This window comes from Stegodyphus dumicola, chromosome 7 (genome assembly GCF_044657685.1).
Source record: "Stegodyphus dumicola isolate Sdum_Otavi_A_Nest chromosome 7, ASM4465768v1".
In the NCBI taxonomy this organism is placed as follows: Eukaryota; Metazoa; Arthropoda; class Arachnida; order Araneae; family Eresidae; genus Stegodyphus; species Stegodyphus dumicola.
The window spans coordinates 20,737,209-20,764,387 of NC_140774.1; the positions used below are offsets into that span (position 1 = coordinate 20,737,209).

The window sequence follows — 27,179 nt, forward strand, 5'->3', positions numbered from 1 at the left end:
TAGATCGATGTGCACATGGGAAAAGCCAATGTGGTGCGCAATGCCGAGTTTGTGCAACTCTGGGATGTTTTTTTAAGTGAAAATAGATCGATGTGCACATGGGAAAAGCCAATGTGGTGCGCAATGCCGAGTTTGTGCAACTCTGGGATGTTTTTTTAAGTGAAAATAGATCGATGTGCACATGGGAAAAGCCAATGTGGTGCGCAATGCCGAGTTTGTGCAACTCTGGGATGTTTTTTTAAGTGAAAATAGATCGATGTGCACATGGGAAAAGCCAATGTTGTGCGCAATGCCGAGTTTGTGCAATTCTGGGATGTTTTTTTAAGTGAAAATAGGTCGATGTGCACATGGGCAAATCAAATGTGATGCGCAATGCCGAGTTTGTGCAACTCTGGGATGTTTTTTTAAGTGAAAATAGATCGATGTGCACATGGGAAAAGCCAATGTGGTGCGCAATGCCGAGTTTGTGCAATTCTGGGATGTTTTTTTAAGTGAAAATAGGTCGATGTGCACATGGGCAAATCCAATGTGGTGCGCAATGCCGAGTTTGTGCAACTCTGGAATGTTTTTTTAAGTGAAAATAGATCGATGTGCACATGGGCAAAGCCAATGTGGTGCGCAATGCCGAGTTTGAGCAATTGTCTGATTTTTCTTTAAGTGAAAATAGATAAATGAGCACAAGGACACCGAGTTTGTGGAATTCTTTAATGTTTTTCGAGCGAATACTGATCGTTGTGTAAAAGGGAAAACGAGGTTGTGCGTGATGTCGAGGAGTAATGTGACTTTATTTATGTGCAATGTTTAACATATCGTTTGTGTATTTTAAATTTGTATTGTTGTTTTAATTGTGAATTATATTTAAGACATAATTTTTCATTTAAATTGTATTTTTAATTTTTTGTTTTTTGATATGTTTATAACGCTTTCTGATTTACGATATATATGGATAGTCCGACGATCGACTCAACAGTAGCAAAACTGTAAACTTTAACGCTTGAAGTAACGTTTACCTCATATTTTAATACGTAGTGTTTGGTATCGTAATTGCAAATAATATGTGTGTGTGTGCGTATGTGAAGCATTGCTTAGTGTTCCAAGTTTGTAGTATTTATTTTATTATATTATTTTCTTTCATTCTGAGGAATTAGATTTTTTTATTTATTAATGCGTAGAATTCTAGCATGCCTGCACAGAATATAGCGTGATTTAGGAATTTTAGAAACTGATATGAAAGCTATGTAATGATGTTCATATGCAATAAAAAATATTCTTTTTTTATTAACGTAAAGTTTAAAATTTTTAGAAATAATGAAAATTGTCTAATTATTGGTATGTAAGGAATTATGTCGTTACGTAGCAAGAAGGTAATTTGTAAAAATGATAAAATTGAAATGTTCCACAATATGAATTTAAATTTAAAAAAAAATAGTTTATTTGTATAAATAAAAAAAATTAATAAAAAAAAATAATAATTTAATATTGAAGCTCTACAACTATTAGAGACTGCGACGTTGTTTATCGTTTTAATAATTGGTAGAATTCGCTCACTGTATCATGGTAATTTTATAAACGGTTTATTATACTTATTATCAGTAACGCCTAAACTTAAATGTTATAAATGTAAATTAAAAGTAAGGAATTTGATATTAATTTACAATAATAAACAATTTATTATTGTTATTTTTAAGAGAAAATAGAAAGTACACGTAGTGTAAATGCGAGACTACATTGTGACGTCATAAGCTTAGTCCCACCCATTTAATGACGTCACGCAGCTCCTCATACTGAGTATATTAAAGAACCTTGATACTGAACTTTGTTGATGCAGCCTATTCTGCGCTTTTACCGTATCTGGTGTGTTAAGTTATTGTGAATAATATGCGTGCGGTATCATTCGTATCACAATTAGAATTTGAATTCAAGGGAAATGTATCGAAATGTGCGATGACTTTAGGAGATGTAGACAACGATAATGTGAGTGCATTTTTTCTGTCGAATAAATGCTCTGAATGTGATATAAAATTAATAACATTTTTAAACTTAATGATTTATTTATTAAAATTGACGGTTATCTGAAAACTGCCGTAGAAGCTTTTGAACAGCATGAGTTTTAATAAAAATTTCGGTACAATTCGGTTTCGGGGACCGTAAAAAATTGCAGCGAAAATGCATGCGCAAAAGCGCCAAATCTTACAAACTCGTCCATTAAACAGCACGCCAAATCTCGCGAACGCTCTGATTTCAAATTGCGTAAGTTTTAGATAATTCTATATTTTTAAGTCGCCATTGAAATACTAGTTTAATTTTTTAATTCCCTTTTCGATAAAGCTATGGACTTTACAATGTGGGAATTGCCGAGTGAAGAAAAGTCTGCAATAGAAATTTTTCAAAAAGGCATTATTCTTGATAGAAAATTATGTTTGAACAATCATGAGATGAAATTATGCTTTAGCGATAACTCGGTAACAAAATGGTGGTGCAGGAAAGAAACCTGTAATGAGAAGAAAGGATTAAGAAGTAAAAATTGGTTTGAAGGATCGAAAATCCTCTTCCTTACAGCCGTTAGGTTCATCTATTTTTGTTGTCAGGAAATGACATCTGTTGAATTTTGTGAACTCCATTTCAAGAACTCACTGTACAGTTGTAGACTGGAACAGTTACATGCGTGAGGTGTGTGCCGCAGCTTTAATTGCTCGGCCCAAGTCTAGAATTGGCAGATGTGGTAAAATTATTGAAGTAGACAAAAGCCTTTTCAGTAAAAGAAAGAACAATGTTGGACGTGTTCTTCTGCCATAATGGGGTTTCGGCAGATTATGCAGAGAATCAGATGAATGTTTCTTAGTCGCTGTTCGAAATCGATCGGCAAAAACCGTATTGAACATCATAAAGGATAATATCGCAGAAGGAAGCATTATTTATATTGACTGCTGGAAATCGTACAAGTCAGATGAACTGCAAGATGCCGGTTTTGAACATTTTACTGTCAACCACAACTACAATTTTGTGGACCCGGAAAGTGGGTGTCATACACAAACAGTAGAGCGGCTGTGGGGCAGTGCTAAATGGCGTAATAAATGCCATCGAGGCACTGCTTGACAGCATTTTGATTCTTACTTCTCCGAGCTTATGTAGAGACATTTGCACAAATAAACTGAAATTTTTTCTGCTATGTTGGAAGACGTAAAAAATTTTATGCCACCCATTTAATTTCAAATGTATTTAGCCTTTTTTTCATAAATTTTTTTTTTCATAATACAAAATTGTATTATGTGAAATTAACGTCTCATCTAAATTAAAATAAAAATCTGAAATAGGTATTTACTACAGTCAAAAGTCGTTAATTCGGACACCCATAATTCGGAATGATCTATAATCCGGACATCAAAACTAAAAACTTTCTGCGCATGCGCCGCGTTGACACATGCGCAGAGGCGTTCACGCGTGCGCGTAAGACCTTTTACGACTGCGCATATGAGTGTGCGCAAGTGCAGAATACGTTTTAGCGTGCGCATTTTATGTATAATGGACGTATAAGCTAAAATTATCTAATTATCTATTTCAGTTAATGTTGATGATTGCGTTGTTCCTTAATTTTCGAATTGCATCCGGCTTATTATTTTTTGCAGACTGTAAGAGCAATTTTATAAAGGAAAGCTTAAACTTTCGATTATATCAAATAGAATTTCCGATATATATTTGTTAATATGTAAAGGATCTAAATCGAAAGTATGTTTTGAAATCCGAAATCTGTTTATCAATTTCACGCTGCTCGGCGGCGGGCGCGTAATGAATTTGAAGTTGATTTGTCAGCACTATCCTTATCTTCAGCGCAGATGTTTTTATTTTATTTGGCTTATAATTCCTTACCAAATGTAGTATTTCATCTCGATATGCTCTGTCTTTGATGTGATTTAAAACAAGTTCCTCGTCATTATAATTCGCTTCCGATAGCGAAGAAACGTGACAGAGGTTATTGAAAACAAAAAAATTTCGATTGGCAAATTAGTCGGTGTTCTTGACACAGCAATTATAGGACTTGAACGGCGGAACTTTGTAACTGAACAAGAAATTATGTCTGTTTAATAGAATTAAAGGGAAAGTATTATCACATGAAACGAAGCAAAACTTAAACAACTTACATTGAAAGAAATGTTTAATAAAGTAAACAAATAAATATTAAGCTTTTTCTTTTTGCAAATTTTGATACCGTTTAGATCATAATTGTTCTTTATTTCATAAATTACGGTTTCATATTTTTAATTTTAGAATTTCTGCATGCCATCTTACGAGATTTAAACTGATTATCTATAATCCGGAAAAATCGATAATCCGGAATCGCCGAAGTCCCGACGAGTCCGGATTAACGACTTTTGACTGTATTATGTTTCCATTCAGTTATTTTAGCCTTTTTTTATATAAATAATAATAATAATAAATTGTATGATGTGAAATTAACCTTTTATCTACATTAAAATAATAATCTGAAATAGTTATTTACTCTTATGCTTCCATTCAGTCATGTTTAGCCTTTTTTATATAAATTATAAAAATAAAATGTACTATATGACATTAACTTTTAATTTAAATTAAAACATCAATCTTAAATAGTTATTTACTATTATACTTCCTTTCTTGCGTTAGGGTTCCGCAATTATTTTTGGCAGCATTGACATCAACAATAGTTTGGCGATTTTTTACGGCCCTCAAAACCGAATTTATTAAAATTGATGGTTATGTAGAAGCATGAGTTTTAATAAAAAAATTCTGAGAGGAATTACTGAATCATATAGTACATTTTTTTAGTATTTACTTGAGCCAACAAGTTTTCGTTTGCTATCATTCAGTGGATGATTTTAAAAGTTGATTATCAAAATATAAATGTTGTTTATAAAGATTAATTGTTCAAGTATGGATAAAGGTAAGGTAAATTCTAAAATAAATCAGGAGTGCTTAAGTACGATAGGGCAAATACAGTTCAGATATCGTGAAACACTATTGGGAACAGAGTAATACTTGAATATGTCATGGTTCATCAATATATTAAGGCATCATTGGTAAAAGTATATTTACAGGTACCCCTTGGGGAAAATTATCGATTTTTGGCAGTACATGGATACCTAGTTTATGCAATTCTTTGACTTGTTATTTTGGCTTTGTGTAGCGGCGATTTTAGCGTCAAAAATTGCCGTTACACAAAAAACAAAATAACAAGTAAAATAATTACACAAACTCGCTATCGATGTACACATAAACCTATTTTCACATGAAAAAACATCCCAGAATTGCACAAACTAGGCACTGTGCACTCCCTTGATTTTATCCATGTACACGTCAACCTGTTTTCACTTAAAAAAACGGTGAATCTTTACATTATGGTAACTTGCCAATTTTTTGCCAAAAATATGGCGACCAACCCTGCTACAGCAACTTGATAGTTTTGTTTTGGATGACACTTTGTTTTCACGAAGTAAAGGCTTGTTTTTTTTTTTTTTTACTCAACATTTTTTCCAACAATCTGCTAGCCGAATTATGCTTATACTAGAACTTTAATTGAACAAAAATGCTTAATCATGATAAAGATTAGGTGCGAAATTGGAAGAAAGTTCAGAATCGCAAACTGCTTGCCGCGTTTTTAAGAATTGCACATACTTGGTATCCATGTACATGTCGACCTATTTTCACTTAAAAAAACATTCCAGTATTGCACAAAAATGGCATTGTGCTCATTCTTGACTTTATCTATGTACACATCGACCTATTTTCACTTAAAAAGTCAAAGAAAATTGACAAAAATCCAATTCTTCTTACTCTTGTAAAAAGCGCCAAACAAATAAGTGGGCGATTCTGCACTTTAGCAGCGAAATTGTTTCTAAGTGCTTATTAGCTAAAATCACGATCGAAATTTTCTGGAAAATGTCACATTACATGTTTTATAATCTCTCATTTCTCTGAGACAAAATAATCTGTGATTCGAACTGTGTACTTCTCAGATTATTGCTAAAGTCCTAGCTAGTAACCTTTATCGCCTTACCAAAATGTCGCCAAAGTACCTGTTATCATATTCTAAAGATTAGCCAAAAAAACATCAGAGAATTGTGTAAACTTGGCATTCCTCTGACTTTGTCCATGCACACATCAATATATTTTCAGTTAAAAAGGTCAAAGGAGCACCCAATTCTAGGTAAAAGTATATTTGCGAAACGTTTCAGCTACTTAGATTACCATAAATGAAACAACAGCTTCGCGATAATACAAGGGATACACATATCTCTTAGGAAATTTTGAATAAAAAACTCATTTTTTGCAGGTATGCTTAGAAATACATTTACCTTAAGATGATGGTAAAAATTCTATAGGTTATAATTTTTTTTTAAATTTATGAAAATTATTTAAAAATACAAATTTAAAAAATAAATCGTAAAAATTGGCAAATTTTATTTAGAATGAACCTAAATTACAAAATGTGGAAGGAAGATTCAAATAAATTTAATAAAAAAAGAGATATTAATAAATATATACGGTCAAAAGTCTTTAATCTGGACTCGTCGGGACTTCGGCGATTCCGAATTATCGATTTTTCCGGATTATAGATCATCAGTTTAAATCTGGTGAGATGGCATGCAGAAATTATAAAATTAAAAATATGAAACCGTAATTTATGAAATAAAGAACAATTATGATCTAAAGGATATCAAAATTTACAAAAAGAAAAACTTAATATTTATTTGTTTACTTTATTAAACATTTCTTTAAATGTAAGTTGTTTAATATGCTTCGTTTTTTGTGCTAATACTTTCTCTGTAATTCTATAAGAAAACATAATTTCTTGTTCAGTTACAAAGTTCCACTGTTCAAGTCCTGTAATTGTGTCGAGAATACTGACTAACTTGTCAATTGAAATTTTTTCGTTTTCAATAACTTCTCTGTCACTTTCTTCACTATCGGAAGCGGTATTTTCTGAATCTAGAACCATACTACAGATTTCGCCATCCGTTAATTGATTGATGATTGGGGCATTGCCGTCGCAATGAAAACCTTCTGTTATATCGTCTTAATTTATTACTGCTTCTCCACATTTCTTTACAAAATCCAATAACTAGAAAATTTCACCTTTAGTTTGCGATGTCCGAAAACCTTCAAATTTGCGACTATCATCTTCATCATCCTCACCATGGAATATTGTAGCTGGCCATAAATTATGCCAAGCATTTTTTAACGTATCTGGAGACACATTCTCCCATGATCTTGCGATGCTCCACACAGCAGATTTTATGCTAAAAATTTCAAAAAGTCTTGATTTGTCTTGCCATTGTTCGAGAAATTTAACATAGATTTTAAAAATGCTATTTTATATTTCCATTTCAGCACATGCACTATTCCCATATCCATAGGCTGAATGATAGATGTACAATTTGGAGGGAAGAATAATACTGATACATTATTTTTCACTAAAGCTTTAAGTGAAGTATGCGCCGAACAGTTGTCAACAATCAGGACTATTTTTGAGTCATCGGGTAAACTAACCGAATTCAAATGTCACCGAGCTGGAATATAAAATGACTTTCAAGCCAATCATTCATCAACGCTTGTGTCATCCATGCTTTTTTATTTGTGCGATATGTAACGGGAAAAATCGTTACTCCTTTAAATGCTCATACATGTTTTCCAATTATGAAAAGTTTGCACTTGTGCATTCCTGTAGCATTTGCACATGCTAAAATTGTTAGTTTTGCTTTGGAATCTCCACCAGTTGGAGCCTTTTCTGTAGAGGTTGCCAAGGTATTTCATGGTACATATTGCCAGAAAAGACCATTCAGGTTCATGAGCGTTGTAAATTTGTTCTGGAGATAATTCTTCACTAGTATTGAGTTCAATGGATTCATCTGCAAATTGTTCAGCAGCTTCAGTATCACCTGAAATTTTTAATTGTCTTATAGCATGGTGATTTTTAAATTTGCTTAACCAACCTGTCGAATATGTGCACTCAGTGTTTAAGTTCATTTCTTCTTGAAATATTTTGGCTTGAGCCATTAGCATTGGACCTGTCAATGGCACGCCCTCGCTGCGACGCTGTCTGACCCATTCAATCATCACTTTGTCATGATGGTCACTTTTAGCATAACAAACCTTTTTTCTGTTATTCATTGCAAGTGGGGTGTCGGAATCCACAAAAAATTCAAAAAATTCCTTTTTCTTTTTGCTTATGTCATATACAGTTGACTTTCCAATGTCATATACTCCTCGCATAATCTTGAGACGGATATGGCTTTATCCATTTTTTGCAGCAATTCCACTTTTTGTTTGCAGGACATCCAAACATGCGATCCTTTGGCAGCTCCAGAATTGGAAACTCTTTTTGACATAATCGAAAGTTCAAGCTTAATTTTTATAAAATTGCTCTAACAGTGTGCAAAAAATAATAAGCCGGATCCAATTAGAAGATTAAGGAACAGCGTAATCTGCAACATTAACTGAAATGCCGCATAATCAGTAAAGATAATTTTAGCCTATCTTATACCATCCATTATACATTAAACGCACATGCGTAAAGCATACAAAAAAAAAAAAAAAAAAAAATTGTGGCTTTGAGGTTCGAATTATAGATTGTTCCGAATAATGGACGTCCGGATTATGGACTTTGTACTGTATAAGCATGGGGAGTGGGAGATTGAATTAAAAGTTAGATTTCCTTATTTTTCCAAAATTATCAGTTATTTTTGAATTTGACATTGCCAAAACCTGAATATATTCATCATTTAAACACTTCTTTAATTGAAAGTATATGACTGTGGCCAACTATTATTCAAAATATGCAAAGAAAAATAAGTTACATAAAACAAAATTTATGCCTTTTTTGTTAAAGAAAACAGTATGTAAAATGTATGGAATTATGGAATGAATGTATTAAATGTATGGATTTTTGAAATGAATTGGAAATGCATTTCATACTTTGCAGGTTTGTCAATTGGCATTCTATTAGAATGACTAATGTATTATTTTTATATGTTTGTTATGTGCTCAGTGATAATTACAAGATTTACACACATATATTCTACATTGCTAATCTGCTATATTATGATTACAGTTATGATTAATGATAGTAATACAGTTACATATCTAATATCTCCCTTTTTATCAAAAATAATAATAATAGTAAAATTAAACATATTCTTTTAAATAATAAGGTTTCTTAACAGTTCTACCAGATCGAGTAACATAGTTATATCCAGACTAGAAGAGAAACATGCTAATGTGACAATCAAAATCGTAAAATCCAGAAATTCAATTTTCAAGTCGGTTTCTCCCCTATTAATGAAATTCACCCTTCGATTCTAAAAGATTGTGTTTCTGTCTTGAATTCTTGGGGAATTTATTATACAGTCAAAAGTCGTTAATCCGGACTCGTCGGGACTTCGGCGATTCCGGATTATCGATTTTTCCGGATTATAGATCATCAGTTTAAATCTCGTAAGATGGCATGCAGAAATTCTAAAATTAAAAATATGAAACCGTAATTTATGAAATAAAGAACAATTTTGATCTAAAGGGTATCAAAAGTTGCAAAAAGAAAAAGCTTAATATTTATTTGTTTACTTTATTAAACATTTCTTTCAATGTAAGTTGTTTAAGTTTTGCTTCGTTTCATGCGATAATACTTTCTCTTTAATTCTATTAAACAGACATAATTTCTTGTTCAGTTACAAAGTTCCGCTGTTCAAGTCCTATAATTGCTGTGTCGAGAACACCGACTAATTTGTCAATCGAAATTTTTTCGTTTTCAATAACCTCTGTCACTTTCTTCGCTATCAAAAGCGAATTACAGTCAAAAGTCGTTAATCCAGGCTCGTCGGGACTTCGGCGATTCCGGATTATCGATTTTTCCGGATTATAGATAATCAGTTTAAATCTCGTAAGATGGCATGCAGAAATTCTAAAATTAAAAATATGAAACCGTAATTTATGAAATAAAGAACAATTATGATCTAAACGGTATCAAAATTTGCAAAAAGAAAAAGCTTAATATTTATTTGTTTACTTTATTAAACATTTCTTTCAATGTAAGTTGTTTAAGTTTTGCTTCGTTTCATGTGATAATACTTTCTCTTTAATTCTATTAAACAGACATAATTTCTTGTTCAGTTACAAAGTTCCGCCATTCAAGTCCTATAATTGCTGTGTCAAGAACACCGACTAATTTGCCAATCGAAATTTTTTTGTTTTCAATAACCTCTGTCACGTTTCTTCGCTATCGGAAGCGAATTATAATGACGAGGAACTTGTTTTAAATCATATCAAAGACAGAGCATATCGAGATGAAATACTACATTTGGTAAGGAATTATAAGCCAAATAAAATAAAAACATCTGCGCTGAAGATAAGGATAGTGCTGACAAATCAACTTCCAATTCATTACGCGCCCGCCGCCGAGCAGTGTGAAATTGATAAACAGATTTCGGATTTCAAAACATACTTTCGCTTTAGATCCTTTACGTATTAACAAATATATATCGGAAATTCTATTTGATATAATCGAAAGTTTAAGCTTACCTTTATAAAATTGCTCTTACAGTCTGCAAAAAATAATAAGCCGGATGCAATTCGAAAATTAAGGAACAACGCAATCATCAACATTAACTGAAATAGATAATTAGATAATTTTAGCTTATACGTCCATTATACATAAAATGCGCACGCTAAAACGTATTCTGCACTTGCGCACACTCATATGCGCAGTTGTAAAAGGTCTTACGCGCACGCGTGAACGCCTCTGCGCATGTGTCAACGCGGCGCATGCGCAGAAAGTTTTTAGTTTTGATGTCTGAATTATAGATCATTCCGAATTATGGGTGTCTGAATTAACGACTTTTGACTGTATAATGACGAGGAACTTGTTTTAAATCATATCAAAGACGGAGCATATCGAGATGAAATACTACATTTGGTAAGGAATTATAAGCCAAATAAAATAAAAACATCTGCGCTGAAGATAAGGATAGTGCTGACAGATCAACTTCCAATTCATTACGTGCCCGCCGCGGCGATCCCCCCGCCGAGCAGCGTGAAATTGATAAACATTTCGGATTTCAAAACATACTTTGGCTTTAGATCCTTTACATATTAACAAATATATATCGGAAATTCTATTTGATATAATCGAAAGTTTAAGCTTACTTTTATAAAATTGCTCTTACAGTCTGCAAAAAATAATAAGCGGGATCCAATTCGAAAATTAAGGAACAATGCAATCATCAACATTAACTGAAATAGATAATTAGATAATTTTAGCTTATACATCCATTATACATAAAACGCACACGCGAAAACATATTCTGCATTTGCGCACATTCATATGCGCAGTCGTAAAAGGTCTTACGCGCACGCGGAAACTCCTATGCGCATGTGTCAACGCAGCGCATGCGCAGAAAGTTTTTAGTTTTGAGGTCCGGATTATAGATCATTCCGAATTATGGGTGTCCGAATTAACGACTTTTGACTGTATATCGTGTCAGTGTGATTTAAGATATATTGGCCAAACAAAAAGAGCGTTGAAGTTTCGTATCAAGGAACATGAATCTTATGTCAAAAAAGGCGAAATTAACAAGTCTTCAATAGCGTATCATAGTTGGACTTTTAATCATAATTTTGATTTTGGGCCTGCAAAAATCATCCAAAAGGCTTCTTTCATAGGTGAATTGGATTTTCTTGAGGCTTTTCACATTCACAAAGATTTAGCAAGTTTAGTTAATGATTTGAAGTCCAATCCAGTCCAATTCCTAATGCCTTTAAAATTCTACTATCTTAATTCAGTTATTTTTGCCGATAGATGGCGTTACCTCCTCGCGTTTGGTTTTACCAGAGGGTAAAAAAAATCCGTTCAGTGGTTGCTTTCCATTATTTGAAGTTCAGATTTTGAGCGTAAGGTGCATTTGTCCCTCGCTCCCTAGTTTAACTTCGCTAATATTTCTTTATGCTTGATCAGATAGCCTGGCTCAGTAAAAGTAGGCGGCCAGTGCAACTCTGATTAAAAATCTAGTTATAACCACGTGCAGTGCTGATAAGGACCACGTGTTTCTGTGACTCCTTCTCCTATTTTCTTCTTTCTATGTATTTCTTTCTCCTGATGAGGAGGGACCTTTAGCTGCCCTCGAAATCGATTGAGTGTTTCATTATACCTACACTAAATACAAGGTTTTTTTTTTTTTTTTTTACGATTTTGATAGTTATGTCCATTTGAAAAATTTGATGATGTTATACCTCTTTCAGTATTTGGTGACACTTCTGTTAGGTTTTGAAGGACTTACAAAGCACATCTGAATTTAAAGTGCTCCTGCTATTCTCAGGTATCTCGGGTTCATCTGTAACTTCATTCTCATAGTTATTTTGTATTGCAAACTCTTTCTGATTAGTTCCTTTAAGAAGGTCTCTTCTGTTCTTTTCTACAATTCTTCCATCTGTTCTTACAATCCTGTATGAACGTGGTCTTTCCTCTTCTTCTATAATTTTCCCTCTTTCATTTAGTTTTCCCTCTTTCTCTTTTATGTGCACATGATCTCTTACCTTCAATGGTTTTAACGGTCTTGCATTCGTATCATAATAACTTTTTTGTAAGGTTTGTCTCTTCAGTAAATGTTGTTTTTACACTTCATATCGTTTAGCTTGTACGAAATTTTGCTTTATAGGCATCAAACCATTTACTTTTCTTCCATCCATCAATTCTGCAGGTGACTTAATTTCATCTGAAATAGGAGAATTGCGATATTCCAGTAATACTAAATATGGATCCTTGTTGTCAACTACAGCTTTTTCTAACATTCGCTTGACAGTTTGAATATGTCTTTCAACTATTCCATTAGATTATGGATAATTTGGATTTGAAGTTCTGGTTTCAAAATTCCATCTTCTTGCAATTCTTTAAAATTCTTGCAACTTTATTGTGGACCATTATCCGAATATACTATTTTCGGAATACTATGTCTTGCAAAAACTGATTTCAATTGCTTTATCACTGCTACACTTGACAAATTTTCCAAATGTCCAATTTCAACATATTTGCTAAAATAATCTGTAACCATTAGATTATCCCTTCCTTCAAAGTAAAAGAGATCTGTTCCGAATACTTCCCATGGACTATTAGGTATTTCTTTAGATATCATTGGTTCTTTAGTATTAGCTTTTTTTAAACTTAAACATGTTTGACAATTCAGTAACAAATCTTAAATTTCTTTCGACATTCCTGGCCAATATAATATTTCTCTTGCTTTGATCTTGCATTTTACTACTCCTAAATAACCATAATGAATTCTGCTTAACATATCTTTTCGTAAACTTCTTGTTACAACAACACAGGGATTTTTAAATATTAATCCATTTGCTTCTGATAGTTCTTCTCTGAAGTTAAAATATGGTTTTGCCAGTTCTGGAACCATACATTTTTCATCTGGCCAACCAGTTTTAATTTTCTTAAAACTTGTAGTTCTTCATCTTTTTCTGTTTTCAGTTGAAAAACTTCTTTTTCTGTTTTCAGTTGAAAAACCATTTTACCTTTAGACATTGGTATACATTCTACAACCAATACAACATGAGCTTCTATGTCTCCTTCAAAGAAATCAGATCCTTTATCAGTGAATAATCTTGATAATGCATCTGCTATAAAAAGTTCTTTTCCTGCTTTATATTTTATCTCAAACTGATATGGCTGTAATCTTGTACGCATTCTTTGTAATCTTACAGGGCATTTATTAAATGGCTTTTTGAAAATTGATTCTAGTGGTTTATAGTCACTTTCCACTGTAATATATTTTCCAAATATATACTGGTGAAATTTCTCATACGCAAATACAATAGCTAAAGTTTCCTTTTCAATTTGAGCATAATTCTTCTGCATATATGTTAATGCCTTAGATTCATATTCTATTGGTAAATTATTCTGCAGTAAGACTGCTCCAAGTCCTTCTTGGGATGTATCTATGGATAAAACTATTAGCATGTTTAGATCATAATACTGTAAAATTGGTTTATTTACCAAGACATCTTTTAATCTTCTAAATGCTTTTTCGTGTGTTGCAGTCCAGTTCCAGATAACTTGTTTTTTCAACAAATCTCTTAAACATGATGTCAATTCTGATACATTAGGTATAAATCTAGAAACGTGTAATCATTCCTAGGAAAGTTTCTAATTCTTCGACATTTTTTGGTGGTTTTATATCTAGAATAGCCTTAATTTTGTCTTCATCTGGTTTTAAATCATCTTTAGAAAATATATGTCCCGTATATTTCACTTCATTCAGCTTATATTTACATTTATTTAAATTAAGCTTAACATTCTTTTTTCTGGCTCTGTCCAACAACTTCTTTAATCTTAAACCATGTTCTTTTATATCTTTACCCGAAACTAATAAGTCATCTATATATATATATATTTGAACTCCTTCTAAATCACTAAAAATTTCAGAAAAACTTCTGTGGAAAACTTTTGGTGATGAACTCAGTCCATATGGCAACCTCAAAAAACAATATCTACCAAACAGAATATTAAATGTAGTAAATTCACAACTTGAATCTGACAGTTTAATTTACCAAAATGCTTTGTTTGTATCTAAAATACTAAACACCTTTGCATTTGTCATTTGAGATGAAATTTCTTCAAAGGTTGGTATGTGATAATGTTCTCTCAGTATATTTTAGTTAAGGTGCTGAGGATCTAAACACGCTCTTAAATTACCATCCTTTTTCCTTACTACAACTAATAGATTCATAAATTCTGTTGGTTGGTTAACTTTCTTTATAATAACATCATTTTCCATTCTTGCTAATTCTTTTTTTAATGGATTTAAAAAGCTAAGTGGAATTTTCCTACAGGGCTCTATTTTACCAACAGCTCCTGGATTTAATTTAATATATGTATATCCAATTAAATCCCCAGTTTCTTTAAACAAATCTTGATATCCTTTTAAAGATTCTGGTAACTTTTCATTAGAATCAGGATTTACTGTACAAACCTTTTGTACTAGGTTTAATTTTTGCAATGTAGATAAACTTAAAATAGCTGGAACAGTTTTATCACATGCTACAACTTGAAATTCTACTTCATCCTTGTCCCCTTTCAATGTTTCACATAGTAATTTGCATTCTCCAACTACATCAATTGTAGTACCATTGTAATTATTTAAAGTGACTTAAAGTGACTGATTTAGTTAAACATTTATCTCTTAAATTTAATTGTTTAAATTTAGGCAATGGTAACACATTACACCGAGCTCCAGTATCCAACTTAACAAATAAATATTTAGATATGTTTACTTTTAGTTTTTCAAACCATTCTGTTCTATTTTTAGAAAATGGATTTGTATCTTCTACTGACCCTAAAATATATTCATTACCATTATTATGCAACTCATGCTCAAAATTATTCTGTACAACATTAACATTTTTATAAGTGCACATTTTAGAAAAGTGATTTTTCTTTTTACAGTACAAGCAAATCTTATTATAAGCAGGACAATTGTATAACTTATAAAAAGTTCCACATTTTTCTACGTGGTTTCAGATTATTGTACTTATTTCCTTGATAGTCTGAAGAAGATTTAGTACTCTGTTGCTTTTGTTTTACATGATAGTTTTTCTTACAAGGCTGACCTTTTTCCTCTGAAGGTGGAAATTTATTATGTTTGATCACTTCTATTTTATTTTCTTCAGTTAAACTTTTCAGCTGAAGTTCTGCTAATTAAGAAGCTTTACACATTTTAATACAATTTCTCCAATGTTAATTGATCTTCTCTTAATAATCTATCTTTGAGATTTTTGTTTAGAAGTCCACTTACTATACTATCTCTTATTAAACTATCTTTTAATTCTGCAAATCCACAGTTGCTACTTAATTTCTTTAAATCGGTTAAGAAATCATCAAACGATTCACCTACGTGTTGTGTTCCACAGAAAAATATATGTCTATCAACACTTTCGTTTGCTTTCAATATGCAAAAATTTTTGAAAGCTTCAATTACTTTGTCAACATCCTTCTTATCTTCTTCACTTCAATTAAAAGTATTAAACTTTTCAAGTGCTTCTTCACCAATAATATGCAATAAAATAGCTACTTTAATTTCAGGTGATTTAATAACACCACCAGACGCCAACATATAAATTTGGAATTGTTTCCATTTTTTCCAATTTTCGCTTAAATTACCTTCGAAATTTAGATTACTTGGTGGCTTTAATCCATCCATGTTTAATTAATTTAGAACTGTAAATAGTTTATATATTCGTATTTTTAGTCACTTCAACTAAAAATAAACAACACACTTACCAGCATGGAAGTTTCGATTTCATTGTAAACAACTTCCCATCATGTTTTTGTTTAGAAAATCTTTGGGGTTATTCATAAGTGACATTGCATGGTTCTTCAATAAAGATTTTCTTTTTTAATCTGTTGTCGACTGCGCCATGTATTGTTTTTATATGTTTGTTATGTGCTCAGTGATGATTACAAGATGTACATACATACAATCTGCTATATTATGATCTATATTATGATTACATAATCTGCTATATTGTGATTACAGTTATGATTAATGATATTAATAGATACAGTTAATAATGTTAATTGTTTCATATGTTGCTGAGCAGTTTTTGGTATTCTGTAAAATGTCTAGGTATTATACAGAATGCTGGCTTTCATATATTGCCAGTAACTTATGTGTAGAAAACATGCCATGCAGAAGTATAATTAGCAATAAATATGCCATTGTAATTGCTAAAGCTACCACTGCAGCTGATTTATTGCAGTTTCCTTGAAGATCTACTGTAGAGTCATTAAGTTATTTTCGATGCTTGAGATGTGGAAAATGAGCAATGCCCTCACCGGGAATCGAACCTGGATATCTCGCATATGCGCCGAGTGTGCTAACCATTACACCACAAAAACATGCAGAAAGGAGGGAGAAAATACCTTATAGTACTACAAATTCTAAAATTTTGTACGTTAAATTCGTTGTAATGTATGATCTTTTAGTTAATATACTACCATGCTAGAACAGTGGTTCTCGACTTGTTTTGTTGTCTCATGCACCCCTTTCACTATTGCTAGAAGTTTATAAACCCAGTCCATTTCCAAAATTTGAAAGATTCATTTATTTAGATTTGGATTATTTTTTAATGATACAGTAGGAAGTAGATGAAGTCAGGCTGATCACATTTGCCCCGTGAAAACTATGATATTTCCCTCTAGGGAAGAATAACCCCTAATTGAGAACCCCTATGCTAGAGATTGTAATGTAAGCTAAAATGATAGATAATTTGTGAACATTAATGTTTTAATACATTTTATTGTGTGTTATTCTGATTATTTGTATGATATAACAACATTATTTTTTAATTGAGTTTTGATTATTTGCAGGATTATGAATTAGTTGTGGGCAATCTCCAAGGAGATTTAGCAGTTTTTAAAGGACAGCAGTGCCATCCATGGGCTGAAAAACACAATCTGGGCATGGTACGATGGTTTTTGCATTCAAATAAATTTTAGTCTTTTTTGCATTCAATGTCTGAAGAAATTTTTTGAAGAATGTGTATGTGATTATGGCAAAGCCTCGAGGGCTATCTGCCTAAGAGGTAGGATGCCTTCGTAGAGGACTTTCTAAGGGAAACTGGCTCGTATGCACGTTACACATGGGGAAAACGACGAAAACTCCCATGCAGCCAGCCCGTTCGTGGGATTCGAACCTCGGACCAAACTACCAGTGTTCAGCGACTTTACCGCTCAGCGGCTGGTGGGCCTTTTTGAAGAATGTTTCCCAATAATTGTGACTACTGTGTTTTCCTTGGTACAAGTTGATGTACATATGAATAGTGTTACAGGTTGTATAATAACATTACAAAGCTCTCATTTATAAATGTTTTGGGAGAAATATTTTTTTCTAAAATTCTAAAATATTTTGGTTAGTTGAAACCTGGATAGTCAGGCTTTTACTTGTATGTATAATTTCTTCATATTTATTTATTTATGTATTGCTGATTTTTTATATGCTTTCATTTCCTTTGATTTTGATCACCTTTACAGGGGTAGGTCATCAATTGTGAGAATACTCTTGTTTTTTCATGTCGTGACCATTTTTCACAGATTTGCCAAGCTTGAATCAAAATTTTGAATTTACCTGCTATTCTATTTTGCTGTCACTGATAAGCTTTTGCATATTTGAGTGTTACTAACATAAATCTATAATGCTGTAAATCTATGCTGTGCTGTAGCTCAAACATCAGACTCTTAGTTTTTGGTAGGTCACTGAAGCTCCATATTTTAAATAGTTAGTTAATTTTACTGAAAAAAATACTTCCCAGCAATAAATTAAATTTATTGAATTAAACTGTACGAATTCCATTCATCCATTTTCAGTGATCAAGACAAATTTGAGGTATCATATTTTTAATGCAAATATCCATTTTGACTATTCCTGAATACATTTTGGCTATTTTTTTTGCATGAAGTCTATATGTATGAACAGAACAAAGGATTCTTTTTTCCAAAACTTTTAATTTGGTCTTCCAGTTCCTATACTTATATTTGGGAGGGTTTTATTCTCATTATGAAAAAATAAAATTATAAGAAGTTTGACCTCTTCCCCATACAGCAAAAGTTGACTGGGATATTTAATTTCAAAATGTCATTTTCAACTTGCCTTGAGGGCTCGGTTAAATAATTAGATAGAAGATTGGTTAGAATAAGTTTAAAGGAAGTGCAGCAAAAAATGGGTAGAATTTAATAAGCCATACAAGAAAGTCGGGGTGTTTACATGAGGTTTTTTAGAATAAGAATTTTGCCAAATGAATCATTCTTGGCCTAAACCATGGGTGTCTAAACTATGACTGTTTGAGGGCTGCATTGCAAAGAAAAAAAAATTATGGAGCCACACATGCAATATTTTTTAACGAATTGAAATAAAAATTAGCTGCATGTTGTTTTATTAAAATTAATTAACTTCTTTTTATTAGTAATTTTTTAAGTTTGAATTAGATATGTACAGTACAAAGTCTTTAATCCGGACGTCCATAATCCGGACCTCAAAGCTACAAACTTTCTGCGCATAATATAATACCTTTATGCATGCGTGCTTAATGTATGACAGACGGTATAGCTAGGCTAAAATGATCTATTTCAGTTAATGTTGCACATTGTGTTGTTCCTTAATCTTCTAATTGGATCCGGCTTATTATTTTTTGCAGACTGTTAGAGCAATTTTATAAAAAGTAAGCTCGAGCTTTCGATTATGTCAAAAAGAATTTCCGATTCTGGAGCTGCCAAAGGATCTACAAAGCGAAAGCATGTTTCGATGTCCATCAAACAAAAAGTGGAATTGCTGCAAAAAAATGGATAAAGGCATAAAGAAATAGACAGAGAGGTTAGTGAAAACGAAAAAATTTCGATTGACAAGTTAGTCCGTATTCTCGGCACAGCAATTACAGGTCTTGAACAGCGGAACTTTGTAACTGAACAAGAAATTATGTCTGTTTGTAGAATTAAAAAGAAAGTATTAGCACATAAAACGAAGCAACTTAAACAACTTACATTGAAAGAAATGTTTAATAAAGTAAACAAATAAATATTAAGCTTTTTTTTTTTGTAAATTTTGATACCCTTTAGATCATAATTGCTCTTTATTTCATAAATTACAGTTTCATATTTTTAATTTTATAATTTCTGCATGCAATCTTACCAGATTTAAATTGATGATCTGTAATCCAGAAAAACCCTGATTCCGAATTGCCGAAGTCCCGACGAGTCCAGATTAAAGACTTTGTACTGTATAAGTACATATTTATTATTAATTTGTAAAAGTTTCATTTAATTTAGTTTGGATTTCATAAAGATTCAAATTAATGAAGTAGATGAATTTGCTTTTGTTGAACAAGCAAATTGATATCAGGTTCAGTAGACGAGGTTGAAATTTGTAACACATTTTCAAAATGTTTGTCAGTGATCTTTGTCCTATTTTTGTTTTTTGTATGCTTCATTTTGGAAAATAATTGTTCACAAATATAGGTACTGCCGAAAGCTGAAGATATTAATAAAGCGGCATAATTTTAGCATTAGGAATTGAAATAAGGAAAAAAAATCAGTATGCCATTTCAGAAAAAGTTCGATTTTGTGTCTAAATATATATGTTAGAGCAATGCTATATATAAATCTAATATATATCCTAAGTTGCACTTTTGAGACATGATAAATGCGAGTTAAATTTTGTCAGTCAGAGAACTGTCCCATTTTAGGGAGTGGAGTGTACATTACTAAGTTTATTTACACAGATATTATATACATTAATTATTATTTTTATCCTGTTTAAAAGTACTCTGCTTATAGAGTCATTAGGTATTTCAAAGCAGGAGACATGAAAAGTCCTTACATAAGAATTAAAATCTTTCTTTCCCTACTCAGATTTTTGTTGACATAAAAGTGTAAAAAAAATTTAGAAAAGTAAAATTAGCCAGAAAAACTTAAAATTTGCAATATCCAATTAAATACCAATATATTTTATATCAAAATAGTTTTACAAATTTTTTAATAATCTGAATCATGGATTATGAAGTGATTTGTATTTTTATATTTATATTCAATATTAATTCTTATCATGGTTGAAAGTTATTAGCTGTTTTTAACTTCATAATTTTCAAGAAGGTGATAATGCTCTTGTGTTTTCAATTTCAGATTATGGTTGTGGTTATAGGAGATGTTTTGAATGAAGGCAAGGTAAGAAAAGCTCAATAGTTGTTCTGAGCATCTATTATACTTTATATTGCAATTTTTTATTTAACAGTGCAACTGTTTTTGGTACTTACATATTAGCACAACCACCTTGGTGTGATTTCATGGATTTTACAGAAGAAAAAGAATGATGACTAATAATTGCAAAAAAATATTAATTATATATGAGCATACATACATACATATGTATTATCTCATTGACTGTGAAACTACCTCCATTCAGTGGGACTTAGTGTCAGCTCTGGATAAGTTCGATGTAACGACACAATTGTAAAAATGGCACTTTCATTGATGTTACTTAATTGATTTTCAATAAGTCACATTTTGTTTTTATGAGCAAGGATATAAAATAACTATTTATATTAAAAAAATAATAATAATTAAAATTTGGGACCTACCTTCTACAGAACAGCAAGCAACAGTGGATTATTTTCAAAGTTAGGTGATCCTACCATAAAGAAAAATGTGCATTAATGTGCATGATCTGGTAAGTTGAATGTGGCTAGTAACAGAGTAGTAAAACAGTAACAGAGTGGAACAATCACCTGCTGGAAGTTTGTTCTCATAACATTCTAAACAAAACTTCCTGTAAAGTAGGAGGGCCTAACAAAATTGTAGAAATTAACAAAAGCCTTTTTATGGAGCACAAATAAAAAAAAAAAAAAAATGAAAGAAAGAGAGTAGGCTGAATACTGATTTTTTGTTAAACAAATAGGCATGAGTTCCTTCAGAATTCTATGGGAACATTTTATGCAACTTTGGTGGGATTTACATCAACTTTTATGGTTTGATGGGTAGTCAACATTCAAGGTTGATGGGACAATACATAATTACCTGAATATATTACTACAGTTATATTTTTACATTTAAACTGGATATTAAAACCCTATAAATCAATAAACTGCTTACAATCAAACTCATTGTTTCATTTGTTCTGGTGGAAGTTTCATGGCAATCAGTTTATGAGATGAAAAGCAGTAGCTTTGTTTAGTGATTTTGAGACAAAATTCTGTGTTCCTGGAGAAATTTTACAACAGTTTCTTCCATTATTTTCACGTTCAAAAGCACACATTTTAAAATTCAGTTTAAGACAAAAAATATTATGGTGAGTTTAAAACAAAACAAAGTTGAAAGTTTGGAGTACGACAAAAGGAATGTGCACAGAAATAACTATGTTGTTCATTAAAATTAAAGAACTGTTATGTTTGCATGGTTGTCAGAGTTTGCAACATTCTGAAAGTTTGGCAAATTATACTAAGGTGGTTGCAATAACACATAAGTACCCTATTTTTTATATAATGTTATTTTTATTAGTTTCCACTAAAAGTTTTCCTGAATTTCCTTTTTAGAACAGCACTGTGTGCATTAGTGGTGAGGGATTATGCCACATTTTTGGAATGAAAAGTGATTCTCCTCTGGTAAGTTTGATTTTATCCATTGATATTGAAAATTTTAGTATAGAATTAAATTTAATGGATTGTTTTGCTTGATTAATTTTTATGAAAACTCTCTCTTCCCTAAACGTAATGTAACCCTAGTTTTTCATTTGATGGTTTGTCAAATAATGAAGTGCAAATAAATCTTAAAAACTGCTTTTCTCAAGCAACATATTGTTCTATTATAATAATGCTGCTAATGTTCATAAAAATTATCAGTTGGATATATTATAATTTGTATCAATTAAATATGTTATAGTAATTCAAATTTTACTAAAATGTAAAATAAAGGTATAGATGTTAAAAAGTACATTTAACTGAACAGCTTACCAAAATTCCTTGTATTCCAGGAATCCTTCTAGCAATTTTGCATTTCTAACATTTATTAATCTATATATTGTTTCAAGTTCTAATCTGTTATTTAAGAGGTTACATGTAAAGCCATAATGTTAAAATTCCTTGCCGAATTTTTCAGTTCCTAGCAAAGAAAAATATTAATAAAGTACAGAAGAAGCCTGATTATCCGAGCTGATGCGAACTGAGGCTAACTTGGATAACACAGATTAATACAAAAATTGACAGATAATACAGATTGATACAAAACAGAAAATTTTAATGCTATAATCTTATTAACATTTAGCAGGAGAGAGCATTAATTAACATATAGCATTTATGCAGATACATAACTATATAAAACATATGTACATTCTAATTGCAAATATAAATAAAGTACTAAACGTAATATATACCAGGGATGGCCAAACTTCAAAATGATGGGAACTGCATGATTGATTTTATGAAAGTTCAAGAGCCGCAAATCCGAATTTATATTGCTTTAAAAATAATGAGTCAGGTTTTGAATATAAAGAAACTTTTGCAGTAAATTAATGAATAGGTGATTAACCCATTAGCTGCTGGTGTTGCATTGACACAACGGTCAAAATAAATGCGTATATAAATATAACTACCTAAGATATTTTATACCAGCAGATGATTTTGGGTAGGGAATATTATGAAGATTATTTCTGTAAAAAAATATTTGCCTTCAACAATCATTTTGTTTATAATAATTAATCTCATACTTTAAGCAAAATTTTCGACCGGTATTTTTGCTGAAAATATTTGACGAAAGTATCGCCGTCTTTATGAGTGATCTATTTTTAGTCAAGGTCACCATTTATCAGAACATTACATCAGTCAGATGTTTATATTTGTGTTGGGAAGGAAGAGAAAACAGGTGTTGCGCTGACGCAATGTCAGTAGGAAACGGGTAGTCAATCTCCTTTTTTACTCATTCCTTTCGATGTTCTGGTTGTTTAAAAATGCCTAGAACAAGGTATCTTACATTAGAAGAAGCCCTACAAAGATTTTTTGATGAAGAAACAGATGATGATAATGTTAATAATGAACAGAATGAAACTTATTTTGTTGTTTCCCCAGAAATTGCAGAAGCTAGTGACGAAAAAGAAAGGAATGGCAATGTTTTGAATAATGATAATGATATTTAACCAAATGATATTGCTGGGGAAGTTGAAATTCACGTGAGAAGTAAGTATAAGCCTTCTAAAAGCAGTTATACTAAAAAGTTTAAAAAGCAAAATACTGAAATCTTGAAGTGGATAAAAAAGGAATTAGTTATGTCTCAGGAAGAAAATGAAGAGAGATAGAAGGGAAATTATAAAAGACAGGATACAAGGTAAAACTAGTGCACAGATTTTCGATTTTCTTTTTGGTTTAGACATTTACTCTCTTCTCGTTGAACAAACAAATATATATGCTGAGCAAAAAAAAAAAAAAAAAAAAAAAAAGGCCCAGAATTTATTGCATCTGAAGCCTATATGAGAAGATTTATTGGAATATTATTGCTTACAGGATATCATTCTTTATCTCAAGAAAAAATGTATTGGTCTTTTGATAAGGACATTTCTGTTCCTGTTGTACGAGAATCGATATCACGTTTGCAGTACAGGAATATTAAGCGTAATTTGCATTTGACAATACTGATAAATTATATGAGGTGAGACCGTATTTAGTAAATATCACCACTTTTTACTACTGGAAATATAAAGTCTCTGTTAGATTTCAGACACGAAAATGCATTATTCCTTTTGAAAACTCCTATTGAGAGTGTAAAATTAGCCAGAAATAGATCAGCATTAGGAAGACCTGGTAAATTCAGCATTCACAAACCATTGCATGGAGATGGTAGACATTTTATTGTAAAGTCCGTTGATAACAAAAGACTTTGTTGTAAAGAGTACCATAGCCAGACTGTTTATAGATGCAAAGTATGTAATGCAGCTTTACATCATGGTTGTAATCAAGCTTTTCATGCTTGAATCTTTCTTCTTTATTTGTAAAAGAAATACAATGTATATTTTAATATTAAATTAATTACACGTAAAGTGATTTGTAGATTTATAAAACGTTATACAGCTAAAAAGTAATCCTGCGTTCCACTCAAAAGAAGCATCGCACGAGTACAATCCCACTCACTCAACATCTGTAGTTTTATTCTGCTGATGTTGTGCAAATGCAACACTCGCTTTTTCCACAGGTAAGAGCATTTTTTTAATTTTCAATGTAAATTTATGTTATAAATCCTTAATTTAATATTTGTTATTATTTTCATGAGAAAAGAAACATTCTTTATAGTTTTGGCGGTTAATGGGTTAACATGAGTACATATAAATATGAATAAGTACAGCTTATATCTACTGTTTTGTGTTCATCATCTCAAGTCCCAAGAAAATAAAAATTTGTAACTGTTGTGTACTAGGCAACTAAGCATTTTTTCTTCAGGTAGAGAAACCAGATATTTTCTTCTGATTTCCTTTATACCTGTCTGTTTATAATTATTGTTGTTTTATTTTAGTAGAAGTAAAATGAATTGGAAACATATTCATTGGTGCACAATTACATTAAAAAAATTTGTTGAGTAAATTACTAATCATTATTTAAAAGAAAATTGAGTGTTTTTTAACTCATGAGCAGTCCTTTTAGAAAGGATGAATAAAATGATACACATCAGTGTGCACTCCAGAGAAACTGTTATTCAAGAAAGAATTTTTATTTAAAAATAAGCTATTAACTTATTTGGGCTTTTGCTTTAAAAGTAAATTTATTTCTCCATATGATTAATATAAGGACCAACAAATTGAGAATCTTTAGATCCTAACCTAAGAAACAGTCAAACATTTTTATCCAAAACTATTACTTTTACTGATGCCCAGTTTAGAAGAATTCACCAAAAATATATATATGATTGCAATTTCAGTGGTGTTTGAATAATCAGTATCTCTCATGATGGCCTTGACTGTTACAGTATTTCAATGTAACATCCAACAGAATCTGCTAGAATTTTTTAGTAATCAGTACGCTGTGCATCATTGAACATTATCAAAACTGTCTCTCAAATCATACCAATAATTTCAATCATAGATAACGAAGTTTATGCACTTCATTGAAAATTCTCGAAAGCACCTCTTGAATCGTTAGGACAATTCTGGCTTATATAACCTATTGTTAATAAATATAGTAGTTCATGCCGGGCTACATGAACGTTATGTCGAGCACATATTCCATCTGCCTAGCAGGCGAACTCTTCAACCTAGTCGTTTAATTTTGAGCTGTTTTTCAAATGCACGGGAAATCAAAACTAATGTTTACTGTTACGAACTGCCCAACCGTGGTAAGACAGCTTCCCTGCAAGACAGGGTTCCCAGAAAATGGCAAGGGAAGCCAGGGTTTCCATATTTGGCACAAAATCGCCCATTTGGTGACAAAATCGACGATATGCCATAGACAGATGGAGAACATTTTAGAACAAATTCTTACTGGTTTGGCCCAGAATGTTCTCAACAGGAGACCAAAAGCTATATAAATGCTGTTTGTATGCGGAGTAGCAATATATCGTCAATATATTTCAAAGCACATGTATACTGAAGTACTATAGTGGTCAAATTAATTGGGACAAAGTGATTTTTTTCATAGGATTTTAAGTTGGTGGTTAGATGGCATCATCAGATCTCTTAAGGTCCATCTACACGTAGCGATTTCCTCGGCCGACTTAGCTGGCTGACAATATCTGAGATAGCTCGCCTGTTCACACGGAAGGATTTGCTCGTTAGTACAGGAACTCGCTTAACCAATCACTGTGAAAGGGAGTGTTCCCGCTTCTATAGCGTCACACTGTCTACAGTTTGTAAACAAAGCTTACGGTGTTGTCAAATAGTCAAAATAATGAATAACTATTTTACTTTAAATGGCTACTGTAGATACAGCTGCAATTTTGAACATAGCTATTGCTACAGAAAGAAAAAAAAAAAAAAGGAAATGCGTTTGGACCAGAAATTGGGTCAAACGACGAGAAGTTCATGGTGCCTTTGTAATGCCCTGCTCCAGGAGTTGCGTATTTAAAAAAAAAATATGCTTTTCCTCTGTGTACTGAGTACACAGATTATACTTTATTTTATTTTATTTAGTTATTTATTTTTAAATTTCATTTTCTGGCACTCTTATTTGTGCACTTAAATCTTGAAATAATAAAATAACCATGTTTCAGAAAAAATAAGTAACTACTGTGCTTTAAATCAAAACATTTGTTAATGAATAAATAGACAATATGTCATGAAAATCAAACCAGCATGAGTAAAAAGTAGTAAAAAGGAATAAAGATTACTACATTATAAAGCAACAGTGTAATTTCAGTGCAAAAAGTTCAAATAAGAAATATCATAAAAGTGAAAAGTAGTATATTTATTAAATATTAAAAAACTAAAACCAGCATAATTAAATAACTAATATAGTCTGAAAACTATGATCATATGACTCTATCAGTTAATCAGCTAATAAAATTTAGCAATATTGTATTAAATTGGGCTATAATTTATTTTCACAAAACTCAATTAACACAAAACTGAGTTTGTGACTTGTGACTTCTTTTGAGCTGGTACGCAACTACTGAAGTTTTCTCCAGTAGATCTATA

General features: G+C 31.6%; 1 protein-coding gene across 1 annotated transcript in view; it reads left to right on the forward strand.

Annotated features, from left to right (window-relative positions):
• The first annotated feature begins 1,776 nt into the window (after positions 1-1,776).
• The window catches only part of LOC118190614 (KICSTOR complex protein ITFG2-like), an 84,023-nt gene continuing 58,620 nt past the window's right edge, over positions 1,777-27,179 (forward strand). Inside the window, exons 1-4 of the mRNA XM_085819955.1 lie at positions 1,777-1,974; positions 17,396-17,491; positions 20,699-20,740; positions 22,105-22,173. Of these exons, the coding sequence (XP_085676081.1) occupies positions 1,879-1,974; positions 17,396-17,491; positions 20,699-20,740; positions 22,105-22,173 (303 nt within the window). The 5' untranslated portion in view covers positions 1,777-1,878. The remainder of the gene's footprint in view (positions 1,975-17,395; positions 17,492-20,698; positions 20,741-22,104; positions 22,174-27,179) is intronic.